This window comes from Nuphar pumila, chromosome 15, assembly GCF_984573655.1.
Source record: "Nuphar pumila chromosome 15, dmNupPumi1.hap1.1, whole genome shotgun sequence".
Classification (NCBI taxonomy): Eukaryota; Viridiplantae; Streptophyta; class Magnoliopsida; order Nymphaeales; family Nymphaeaceae; genus Nuphar; species Nuphar pumila.
The window spans coordinates 35882021-35895964 of NC_143263.1; the positions used below are offsets into that span (position 1 = coordinate 35882021).

General features: G+C 36.9%; 1 protein-coding gene across 1 annotated transcript in view; it reads left to right on the forward strand.

The window, feature by feature from the left end:
- Positions 1-13944, forward strand: part of LOC149815125 (RNA-binding protein 1-like) — a 67653-nt gene that overhangs the window by 24344 nt on the left and 29365 nt on the right. Inside the window, exons 2-4 of the mRNA XM_089990308.1 lie at positions 6236-6390; positions 6505-6805; positions 6896-6957. Coding sequence (XP_089846434.1) covers positions 6236-6390; positions 6505-6805; positions 6896-6957 — 518 coding nt within the window. The remainder of the gene's footprint in view (positions 1-6235; positions 6391-6504; positions 6806-6895; positions 6958-13944) is intronic.

Sequence of the window (13944 nt, forward strand, 5' to 3'; positions counted from 1 at the left end):
TTCACAAATGTGTTGTGACAACAAAAGTGCGATCTGCATTGCCAGTAACAGAACATTCCACGAACGCACCAAACACATCGAAATGGATTGTCACTACGTCAGAGATGAATATCTACACGGGATAATTGATCTGCCATATGTCACTTCAGAATATCAGTTAGCAGACTTCTTTATAAAGCCTCTCACTGCTCCCCGATTTCACTTTCTCTTAGACAAACTTTCGCTCATTGTACCGTAAGTTTGAGGGGAAGTGTTAAAATGTAAAACTGTACATATATATATATAATAATATAATATTATTTTATATATATATATAAATATATTTTTCATTTCTTTCTTTTTTGTAATTTTTCCTTTATTTTTATTTTTTGTCTTTATGTCATCTAGTTCAGTTTGAACTAGAATGACTGTTGCTAGTCAAGTCCTGTCCAGACTTGACTAGCAATAGAGCTGTTGGACTGAGCTCTCTATTGAGTCCTCTTTCAGCTGTCTATATAAAGGGGTGCAACCCCTTTTGTATTTTATTCCAATGCTTCTTAAGCAATTGGTTTTTCATATCAATAAAGAATACATTTTTTTTTTATTTTGTTTCCAGCTATACCCTTTTTAAGGGTTATGCTGTAATGTCATTCTTGACACTTGTCCTTGTGAATCTAAGCTCGTATTTCGAAGATCCCCATTTCATTTCAATGGTCTTCTGTACAAAAAGAGTATGCATGGTCATCACATGCATGAACTTCTTACTTACACAAATACAGATTGGGCAGGAGATCCAGATGAACGTAGGTCAGTCTCATGATACTATGTTTTCATTGGCCTAAATCTTGTCTCCTGGAGCAGTAGGAAACAAAAGGCCATAGCCAGGTCAAGCACAGAAGCTGGATATAGATTAATGGCAGCTGCTACAACCGAAGTAACATGGATCAAACACCTGCTGTCAGAAGTAGGAGAATCAATTTCTAAATGTATTCTCTTGTGTGACAATCAAAGTGCCATCAACATGTCATTTAATCCTATCTACCACAGTTGTGCCAAGCATATTGAAATTGATCAACATTTTGTAAGACAAAAGGTCGAAGAAAAGAAAATTGAACCAGAATACGTTCGGACTGCTGATCAAGTTACTGACTTGTTTACAAAAGGGCTTATCAAGGACATATTTTGGATGTTAAAATGCAAGTTGTTCATGGTTCAAAACCATGTACAATTTGAGGGAGGGTGAAAAGACATCGTCATTCACAACTGGGCTTGGATCTCAGGATCCAAACCTAACTAGGTTTTATTTAAACACATGCTCATTAATGACATGTTGTAATTTTAACTTGTTATGTAATGGGTATTTTCGTACCCTAATAATTGTACCAGTATATACTTAATGGGAAGCCAATACTGCAGACCCTAATTGGGTTCTTTTGCAGCCATCAGAGTCTCTCTCTCCTCTCTATGCCTCATCTTGTGTTTTGAATGGTAGAATATCATTTTCTAACAAAAGTTACATTTGGAAGTTATAAACTTATAAAGTATAGAGCAGCCCACACGTTTCCAGATTGAGGAATGTGTTTTCCAGACTGTCTGTCTATCTTCTTCTTCTTCTTCTCCTGCAGGTAAACTGTCAAATAATTGAATACCATACTTTAACACCATTCTGTCCCTAATGGGCAGAGCCTATTACATGTACATAATTACCTACATGACATAGCCTATTACATGGTGAAATTATCAAAATACCCCTAGTGGGTATTTCCTATTACAAGATAGAAAAATTGTTATATATGTGAATGCACACATATATATACATGAACATAAAAATATATACATAACAATATGTATATATATTACTATATATACATGTTACATATATATGAACATATTTTAACAAGTGGCTGACTGCGCAAGGAGCTGGTGAAGCTGCTACTGCATCTGCTGCACCTGCTCCAATAGCTGCTGAGTACCACTCACATGCTCAACAGAACTTTGCACATGAGACACCAATCTGAGGACTGATACTGCTCACATCATTTGAACTGGCATTAGCAGTGGGACTTCCTTACTGGAGACAGCTACAACTTGTCTTTCTTCATTTTGAGGACTGGGTAAGAGTTCTTCATGTGCCCAAAACTTTTGCAATAATGGAACTAGATATGACTCATGTCCCCATGACCTCCACTAGACTGACCTCTTGCTCTACCACCACCTTGACCCCCAAACTGACGGGTTACCGCAAGTACACTCTAATGGAGTCTGGATACTGAGAGACTTGAGCTTAGTATCTTCTGCAAGTAACTCAGCCAAAGTCTGCACCATAGAAGGGATAAAGGACTGATGAAGTATGATCTTGCGAACACCATCAAACTCGGGCCGAACCGCTATAAGGAAACCAATCACTCAACACACTCATTGCATCTATCACACTTCAATATTTTCAACATGGATGTCAAAGCATCTGATGCTTGTTGAAAAAGAGCATAGAAGTCTTAAATTGACTCACTCTCTTGCTTCAAAGACTTCAACTCTTGTTCTAGTTGGTACCTCTTTGCCCAATTAGATTGCTCGTAAACTTGCTTCAAATAGACCCAAGCATCTTTGACATTTTCATACTTCATGATATTCACTGAAATATTGTGCTCTACCGATCCCAAGAGCCACAATTTCACCTTAGCATTGTTCCTTTCCCAATCTGACTTGCCTCATAGTTCGCATCTTCTACATTAGGCTTAGACTTGGTCCCATCCAAGAACCTAATGTATCAATTCCCCTTAATCACCGTTTGCATAAATTCTGCCCAATATGAGAAGTTAGTCCTGTCAAATTTTATGGGTATGATTTGAATATTTCCCTTGTTTATTTTCACCAACAATCCTCAAACTACGATATTCCTGCACAAACACAAGTAACCAGCAACAAATAAGCACCAAGACACACAGAATAGGCACTTCTTTATCAAAGGGCTCACACCAACAACCAAGATATAGCCCTTTTACAATCAGCATATACCAATCAACTATGCCAAAATATTGTTAATGATAGCTTCAATAACACCAAGATTCAACACCAACGAGCACAATGCATGTAAACACAACAGACAACAGCAAATGAGACAGAAATAAGGTCTCTATAGTAGTCGACTATGACAGCACCCAAAAAATTCAGTCACCGCCTCAAAACTTCACCAAAATCACCAAAACACTACACAAAATGACTATTATCTGATTTCTTAGGTAAAAATGACCCAAAAGCACCCAAATCCAATTACTAGCAGACGTTGATATGATCAGAATATGCACAAATCCAAAACAGAATCCTATTTATCATCACTTTCAGAAAATTCAAAGAAAAACCATAGAAATTCCAATAGTTGTCCAATCAGCGATAATTTTGATTTGGATGACTTCTAAAATCATACTCTAGCAATCCCTTACCTCACTTAAGTGATTTCCCTTCAACTGTGCTGATGTCAGCAAGGGGGAGGGGGGGATGCAAACCGAGGTCTGATTGCATCAATGCAGAATGAATTTTTTCCTCCTCGGTTGCACTCCAATGAGCCCTAATCTTGATTTGTGTATGGCTCTGATACCACATACAAATTCAAGAAGATAAGGCAACCACTATGAAAGGAGAAAAGAATAGGAGAGAACCATAAAACTTCATTAGCTAGCAAAACTGAAAAAGATACATCTTAAAGGGGGACGTCCTTCATGGTTTAAAATACAAGAATGCCCCTCATAAACAATATTATGTACAAGAATACACATACAATTACAAATATGATATAACCATATTACACTTCTCAACACTAAAGAGTTTCACCCTTTATGTTCCATGTGAAATTAAGAGATAACGGCTCTCTTACTCGTCTGTGATTGATAGCTGAAATTAGGGAAGTTTTCAAAATGACACCTAAGTTTTTGGCATAATTGGAAAATGCACCTGACATTTGGAAAATGTCAAAAGGGCACCAAAGAGAGTTTTCTTGATGTAAATAAAAAACAAAAATCTTTAAAAATAAACTGCAGTTATCACTAACCTGTCTTGGGTTTGTACTAGTAAAGTACCATTTTACCTTCAGACTATTAGAATCTATGTCACATAGGTGTGGGTGTGGCGATGCGGCACTTTAAAAAAACTTGGGTGCGGGGTGTGGGAAGGTATATATATTTTGAATTATATATATAACTTCGGTGCAGGGGGCTCGAGGCACGCCCTTTGGGGAGGGGGGGTGTTTCCAGGTACCCCTACCCATTCTCGAGGTATTCTCAAGTCCCTCTTTTTTTTAATGGACAAAAATAACCTTGGGTGCAGGTTGACTACACTCGGGGTCACATTGACCGCACCGGGTTTCGCACATGCACCTGCATCGCGTTGCATCGACGTGGGTGCAGCAGCCTCTATGCGGAGTCCCTATGACATAGATTAGAATATCAATTGTACTTGGGTTACAAGCAGTGTTATAAAAAGCGCGCCTTGAGGCGCAAAAGGCACGCCTCGCCTTGAGGCGCGACCCTCTGTGCCTCAAGGCGCAAGCCTGAGGCGCATTTTTTTTTTACAACAAGATTTCTGAAGCATATGTTTATTCTTTTGAAAGTTTTCTGCTGCAAAGTTGGTTAGTCCATCTTATGCTATTAGTTACATTAGGGTTGTTTCACTGCAGTCTATACAACTGTAACAGTTGAACTGTTCTTGCTTTCTCAATAGCATCCACACTGGGAGTGTTGTATTTTGCACGCTGTCTCATAAAAAGATGCAAATCACAGTTGGATCGGTAAAGAGAACCATAGCTTCACTGGTTACTTAGCTTATAGAAACGCAATTTTCAACACATAATTTGACAAGTATAACTAATTCAGGAATCAAATCCAATAGTATAACTTCAAGCACATGGTATAGGTTTGGGAATATATAGGATTCTGGCTAATTGTATTGGATCGCTTCTTATGTCATACAAAAATATGAGATCTCTTTTCATGTTGGGGATCCCTCTCATGTCTTCTTTACCTTTTTACTTTACTTTATTTAGAGTTTCCATTCATTGGCCAGAACACTGTGTGCACATGCAAACAAACTTATTTTATGGCATAATAATGTAAATGCTCTTGATACTAAGTATTTAATCAATTTTATCAATCTTTAATTATTCCACAATACAATAACTAAGTTCTTTGTGGCTAAATTTACATCTATTGTCATGGTTTGATGTTAGGTGTATGATATACTGTCATGGTTTGATGTTAGGTTTTATATGTTAATCTCATATTTTTTAGAATAATCTCATATATTTTAATTTTTGTTAGTTAATCTCATATATTTTTCAGTTATGTAATCAGTTTTTTAGTTACTTTTATATGTTAATCTCATATTTTTTTAGAATAATCTCATATATTTTAACTTTTATAGGTTAATCTGATATATTTTAACTTTTGTAGGCTAATCTCATATATTTTTTAGTTATGTAATCAGTTTTTAGTTACTTTTATATGTTAATCTTATATTTTTTAGTACTTATTTGAGATTTTCTATTTCTTATTGGTTGTTATTTCATCAATAAAGCATTTCTTTATTTATTTGTATTTTTAGATATTTTTTTCTAATTTTTTAAAAGTTTTCAATTTTTTTTTGAGGCTTATGCTTTACGCCTCGAGGCTTACGCCTCGCCTCGGTTTTTGGTGGAGCGCCTCGCTACGCCTCAACGCTTTTCACAACACTGGTTACAAGGCTTATGGATTAGGTGGGTTTTAATTTGTGACATCCTCCTCTCTCAATGTCTGATTTTTTTGTTTTTGACTTATCCTTGAAAAGTATTGAAATTTAGATCATCATTATCCCTATGCCACAATAAAGCGGTTCAATTAATTGTAGAAAATAGAATTTGAAGGAGAAAATAAGTGATTAATAAATGTTTCAATATCATATTCGAGATTTCACTATAAATTTAATGCCAAAGCTGTTCTTTTTTATTTTTGATTAACCATGACAAAATTTGGGTGCATTTTTTAATTATGCTGAAAACCTAGGTGCCAATTTGGGAATCACCCTGAAATTATTATTCATTTGGTATAATGTTCTCAAAGCAAGACATCCCCTTGGTTTAGTTATCTCTCTGCAGCAGTTTGATATAGATGAATTTTCTTAACTGTGAATTTGTTGCTTGCAATGCGTGATTCAGCATAGTGCAGTGTTTCATGATGACTTTTTTCTTGTAACAAATTATAATATATCTTGTTCTTGTTAATTTCAACAGATAGTTTTCAGCCAGCTAGAAGAGAACTTGATGTAGCTGGAATTTCAGCTGGTTTTCCTACTTATGTACCCCCTGATACATCTGCCTTGGCTAGCCAACATTTGTGGAGAACTGGTGATCCGCTTCTACCTTCTTCAGACTTCCGACAGAATGATGTAATTGACCTTACATTGAGAACAGAACATAGATGTCTTCCATTGTCTTTCTACCTTCAGATTAGAATTGTAATCTCTGTGGATTAGTTTCTAACATCTGATACATATCGGCAGATTCCATCACTAAAATCTAGTGCGTATGCTTTCAATGATATTGTGGGTATTGGCGAACTTCCTAGGCCAGGACTAGGTGGAGTCAGTGCTGGAACAAGTTTGGGAGGGTTTTCAAGTTCATTTGACGATCCACTTTTGCTTAGCAGAAGGCGGGATCCACTAAGCATAAATCCTGTCATTCCACCTGTACTTCCTGAAAGGGCTGATACTTCTCTGATAAAGCCTGATGTTCTCTCTGAGCACACTAACATGCTATTTGTTGAAGGACTTCCAAGTGACTGTACAAGAAGGGAAGTGGCTCGTATCCTTTGAGACAATTATTTTCTTTCTTATGGTATTATGCACTTCATTATTGTTATATCTTTTGGAACTCCTCAACATTCTTCTCTAGATCTTTTCCGCCCCTTTATTGGCTTTAAGGATATCAAAGTGATCCACAAGGAGCCTAGACGGGTATGTTGTATTATCATCTCCTTTACTTTTTGCAACTATGTGCTTTCTGCAGATGACCTTTATGTGCATAAAGAAAGCTACCTTGTGTGATATGTATGTGTCAAAAAGGCATAAGAGGCACTGTTTTTGTATTAATAATTGTACAGAATGGAACACTATATGGGAATCTATGTCACATGGGTGCGGGGGTGTGGCAATATATATATATATATATATATATATATATATATATATATATATAAAGTCTAAAACTTGGACAATAAATGACCCTGGGTGCCGTCAACGCACCCAGGGTCAGCTGTCTCATCTCTCCGAGAGCTTTGCTCGTTGGGGGTTGGTGTAAAACCCACGATTTTACAAAAAAAAAAATTCAGACCCGGACCCGGGCCGGAACCGAGTCCGGGGAAAACCCTAAGGGTTTTCCCTTTAATTTTTTTTTAACACCTGCGCAACCGCGGGCCTTCGTTTTCTTTTTCCCCTCCGCTGATAAGGGAAACCCCTTTGGGGTTTCCTGATTTGCATCCTCCCGTGCCCTTTAAATCACTCAAGGGTGAGGGGGAAGCCCTCATCCTTGCGCTCCTCCTCTTCTCCCTCTCGATTGTGCACTCTCTCTCGCTCCCGGCGTGCGACCGAACCCCGACGCCGCCGCCGACGCCAACTCTCTCTCAGGTATGCATCTCCTTCTTCTTTTCTTCTTTGTCTCCTTCTTCTGTTTGCCGAAGGGCCGACAAGAGGCCGGCGGTTCCCTGCCGTGCCCTCCCCCTTTCTCTATGCGTTCGTCGGAAGGCCGGCGGCCCCCTGCCACGTTCTTTCCATCCGGAAGAAAAATTTGGAGCATTTTTTTTGTCCAAAAATTGGACACAAATGACCTTGGGTGTGTTGACCGCACCCAAGGTCCCGTTGACCGCATCGGGTGCCGCACCCACGTCGATGCGATGCGGGTGCGGCACCCAGTTTGCCGAGTCCCTGTGACATAGATGAGAATAAATTGGAGTGACCCTGTGGTGTAGGTTCTACACCATTCCAAACCATTCATGCTCTTAAAAGTGGAGCAATAGCTTTTTATGCCTATGGCATTTCTTTTCATCAAACCAGCCCGGGCTGCTTTATCCAACTTGTACAGGGTTCTTGGAAATTTTTGTATCGTCTATCTTAGTGGCTGGTAAATTCTGTTCTTTTTTGTTTCCTGTGTATACATGTTTCATCCACCACTCCACTGTATACATCTTGGGTCATTTTTCTGATTTTAAAGGGCTTGATATTGCTTGGCTTTAATCCAATGGAACTGTTTATTTTTTCCATTATAGTGGCCTCGTATGGTCATGTTTTAAGTAGGTTGCTGGAGGTGGCAGGATCAAGATAGTAAGTAATGTTAGGAAATGAGTTGCATTGTTGTCATAACCTGGAACTTTTTTTTGCTGATTTCTCTAATTTATACACAATACTAGCAGCGAGTTGCTTTTGAGTATGTCAATCAAGAAAGAGTAGTGGTCCAGAAGATCTAAATGATCATGTAGAGATAACTTTTCCTGCTGCTCCTCCTTTGCAGCTACCCTAATTTATGCACAATGACATGAGCTACTCGGTGCACAAATTTTACGAATACATTATTTCTTGACTGCAGTTCACCAGAGCAATATGGAAAAATGAAAACATAATCACTAGTGTCGTTCTTTGCAATTCCCTGGTGAGGGTTCTTTGTGGGAGAATTTTGGCATTTTAAATACTGAAAATTTGTAAAGAATAATAAAAAGATATGATCTAATGGGTTTTAGTAGCATTTTTCTAATGAATGCATATATAAGTAATTAAAGAAGTTTTTAAAAGATAAAATAAGCAAAGAATAACAAATATATACTTAAAATTCTAAAAACAGGAATTGTTTTGAAAATATCATGATGTTATCATGATATTTAATTAAAATATCACCATGTTTTTACATTTTTATTGGCTGTTGTGAGAAAACACTAATATTCGATATTTTCAGACAACAACAACAACAACAACAACTACGCCTTCATCCCAAAACAATTGGGGTCAGCGATATGAACCAAAAAAGAAATTCATTTTGGGTCTTCCACATGAATCCTTTTCCTCCAATCATTTCTATCCAACGCCATGTCCTCGGTGAGGTTCAAAGCATTCATATCCTTTCCTATCATCTCCATCCAAGTCTTCCTAGGCCTACCCCGACCTCTTTTAACTAATATATTTTCCCATTTCTCCAACCTTCTAACTGGAGCATCATTAGGCCTTCGCCGAATATGTCCAAACCACCGTAAACGATTCTCTCACATCTTATTTTCAATGGGTGCAACACCTACCTTCTTACGTATCTTTTCGTTCCGAATCTTATCTTTTATTGTATTTCCACACATCCATCTAAGCATCCGCATCTCAGCTACACTCATTTTTTGAATATGATGTCTCTTGGCAGCCCAACATTCCGTACCATATAGTAAAGCGGGTCTAATAGTCGTCCTATAAAACTTTCCCTTCAACCGCAATGGCATTCTACGATCGCACAGCACTCCAGTAGCACTTTTCCATTTCATCCACCCAACCTTTATCCTATGATTTACATCTCCATCAATTTCTCCATACTTTTGAATGATGGATCCCAAATATTTGAAATAATCATTCACCGGTATATCTTGCTCACCAAGCTTCACTACACTCCCATCACTACTTCGTTGCTTACTAAACCGACATTCCATATATTCAGTCTTACTCTTACTCAACTTAAAACCTCTAGCTTCCAATGTCTGTCTCCATAATTCTAACTTAGCATTAACCCCAACTCTAGACTCATCAATCAAAACAATATCATCAGCAAACAACATACACCACGGTACATTTTCTTGAATTGATCTCGTAAGCTCATCCATCACTATCGCAAATAGGAAAGGGCTTAAAGCAGATCCTCGATATTTTCAGAACATCAACAATATTGGTCACTATGAATGGAACATATGGAATGGACCATAGTCACCTATATCGTTCAAGGTAATTTCTCGACGATGATTTTTCTCAGAGATATTTTCAAAATGTGATTTTTCTCTGGAAAATCTGGGAAGCTTTAAAAATTAAAAAATTATAGATAATAATAAGAAACATAGGAATATAATAGGTTTTCTATTATTTTTCTTGCAAAAAATATAAAGAAACAAGTTTTAAAAGTTTTTAAAATACAAAAGAAACAAAAAATAGAAAACTGAACTTAAACTGTATAAAAATAAGATTTTTTTTTAAAATATCACAAAAATATCGTGATAATATCACAATAATATTTTGATATTTTCATTTTGGTAATATTTTGAAAATATCATGATATTTTAATGATATTATCGGCCTAGCTGAAAATGCCGATAATATAACGATGTTTTCAAAATATCAGTGATATATGGTGACACTGGAATGTATTGTGGCATGATTGGGATTAGATCTGGATTGGATCCAATATGTTTCAGATCTGGATCCATCCCTTATTGACCTGTAAAGAGGGATGTAATTTTATTTTGTGCATATTCCGTTATTTCCCCTCATCAGTTATGTATTCATTGTATATTAACAAGGGAAATGTTGTAATTCATTCATATTGAGAATATAAATTAAAAAGCAAGGCACACGTTCCCATATTGGGAATTGTGAATTCAAAAATCTGTCCATCTTCTATTCTCCTCTTCTCTGCAGCAACTTTGAAATCACAGCAAGATACCAAACATCTATTATGGTATCAGAGCGAGTTCCATGGGAGTTATCCAAGTTATGTTCTTATAGATCTTGATTGCCTTTCCAAATCTCTTCTTCTATCCTGCCCTTGTTCTCTTTTCTTCACCATGTTTCTTTCTTGCATTGTTTCTTTTAATAATCGTTATTCTTCATCACGTTTTTATCTTGTTTCCCAATCATTTTTTCTTTTCTTGTTGGTTAAGCAATAACATCCTATTGTCTTGCTGTTCAAGCTAAGGCTTTTTGTCTCCCTTTTATTCCAGATCGGATTGATATATCTAAGATATTGCATATCAAATCTGATTTTGAGTACTGCGTTATCAGAAATTGGGTCACAAATATTAGATCTGATATGTGTGCACCTTTCTCGCGATCAGTCCATTGCTTAATTCCTTTCTTCCATGATTATGCATCAATCTGATTTTGAGACCCGAGTCTAATCTTTGTATTTTCTTCAACTTTAATTGAACCTACATCCACTTGCGTTAAAGTTTTGTTGCTGCACTCATATTGTTCAAAACAAAGTTGTCATTACAAGGGATCTAAGTTCTGGTATTGCAAAAAAAAAATGCAGTATTTATGATCCCATTTATTGCTTGTATAATGATTGATTGTGTGGAGTAGGTTACTTTTTCTCAACTTTCTCTCCTATCTTTGAATTATTCTTGCATTACTCTTCTTTATTTTGGTCATTTATTACCTGTACCCTCTCATGGATCTTACCCTCCAATCTTCTCCAAATCTGTCATCCAATTTTTTTCCTCAGTTGGTCTCTGAAAAACTCAACAATTCTAATTTTTTTATTTGGAAAAGGCAAATTACTCCTTTTATAAGGAGTCAGGATCTACCGGGACACCTAGATGGTTCTATCTCGGTCCCGCCAGTGTTTGTTTTGTAGGAAGATAAAGATGAGAAAGAACAAATTGTTAAATCTAGGCAGATTAGAAATCCAGAGTTTGAAGGATCAAGCACTCGTTGCTTACATCACTTCGACTCTAGGATCAAACACTAGTTGCTTACATCACTTCGACTCTTTCTCAGGAAGTTCTGATTGGGATACCCAATGACTGCACCACCATGCAGTTGTGGATACATTTGGTTCAGTCGTATTTTCAGATATCTGAGTCTAAAATCATGTATTTGAAGCAAGAATTTTAGAATTTGAAAAGGGACAACAATGCTAACATCTTGGATTATTTGAACAATATTAAGAGCATAACCAATCACAACAAATCTTTAATGAGTTAGGTTCGGAGTATCATGTCCTTGCTACCATCATGTCATGTCTTGAGAAGCTCTCAACCTTTGATAGTTTGAGGCCGAAGTTACTTGTTTATGAGATGTCACTTAAAGGGTTGTCCGATAATGCTAACAAAGGTCAAGGAGATGCACATGATGTTCTCTTCACGGGATCTTCACGTGGGAGACACTACGATTTTTGTGGAGGCAGAGGTTGAGGAAGGAACATTAGAGGTGGGCGTAGTTTGTTGCCCAAGCCCAATAGGCCTCCCTTAATGAATAATCAAGGAGGACGTGGTGTCCTTGCTTTTTATACAAGAAACCCAGACACATAAAGACAAATTGCTGGTACAAAGATGATCTCAAGTACAACTCAGATGCAAATATGCTTCAGAATAAATAGGAAGGTGGAAATCAAGCGCAGCTAAAGGCTCAATCAAGTAGGACTAATTATTCCACCAACATTACCTTAGACAAGAACTTGTTGTTATCCGCACTTATTGAGTTGAATCTAAAACAAAACGAGCAAGGGATATGGTATATCGATTATAATGACGCAAATCATATTAGCGATGATGTGGGTATGTTTCCTGAATTGATTCCTTATCATGGTAAAGGCAATGTTATAACTGGTGATGGAACTCAACACCCCATATCACATGGTCAAATTTTCATCCCCATGTCTAATTCTAAGTCTTTTTCCTTGTCTAATGTTCTTTATGTTCCCCAAATCAAGAAAATCTGAATTTATGTTTTCAAACTTATGGATGATACTAATTCTAGCATCGTATTTACCCCTAATCCTGTTTATGTGAAGGATCTTCTCATAAAGAAGACGTTTGTTGAAGGGGCAATATGCGAGAATATGTACATACTCAAGGAGAGTCATGTAAAGCATGTTAAATCAAATTTGAACGTGCTATCAAAGTTGGAGTTGTTGCCATTGTCAATGTCGTCCTTTGTTTTTGTTTCTAGTATTCATGAGTCTAATAAGCTTGAAATATGACATAATCGTTTAACTCGTTGTAGTAGGTTCTTTACTGAAAAACTTGTTTCTAGTTGTTTGATTCTCAAGTCTAGTCTAGATAGGATGTCTGAAGGTTCTTTATGTTCTAGTTATCAAGTGTGCAAGAGTCATGTATTGCCTTTCTCTTTATCGGACAATAGCACTTCAAGACCACTTGAAATTATTTATTCTAATGTTTGGGGTCCGACACCCAAGAATTCCTTGTCTACATGTAAGTATTATGTTATCTTTGTTGATCATTTTACTCGTTATTCATTGATTTATTTTGTGAAACATAAGTCTGAAGTTTTTGCTATCTTTTGTCGGTTCCATGCCTTTGTTAAGAATCAATTCTCTTCCTATTGTCAATTTTCGATGGGGGCAAAGAGTTATGTTCGAAGGAATTCATTAAGTTTTTGCATGATAATGCAATTAATTACAGAATATCTTGCCCATATACACCTCAAAAAAATGGCATTGCAAAAAAAAGTATCGTCATATTGTAGAGAGCGGTTGAGCTATGATTCATGCGAGTGATATGCCTTTATTCTTATGGACAAAAGCTTACCATTCCACAGTATTATGAAGAGTTGAAGGCATGGGGCTGCACATGTTATGTTCATGTAGATAAATCATTGAGAACCAAATTTGATCAAGGCGCTCGTGTGTAGATTCGGTGGATATGCGGATGATTATAAAGGTTATCATTGTTATGATCCTTCAGAAAATTGTATTCGAATATCGCGGAATGTTGTGTTTGATGAGTTACTCTTTAAAAATGTGGCCAATGAATAGCGAGTACCGGTAAAGATGTCCAAACAAAATCTTATAAGTCGCGGCTTAATGCAGGATTTTATTCGTGCCCTGATTCTGAGGAGCTCTCACAAAAGGAAAACTGGAAGCCGCCTGAAATAAATATAAAACAGAGTCTGCCACATAAAGAAAATGTTAAGCAAGTCAGCATACAACAAGAAGTTGTTGATCGGTCCTCATTTAAATTTCAAAGGTAC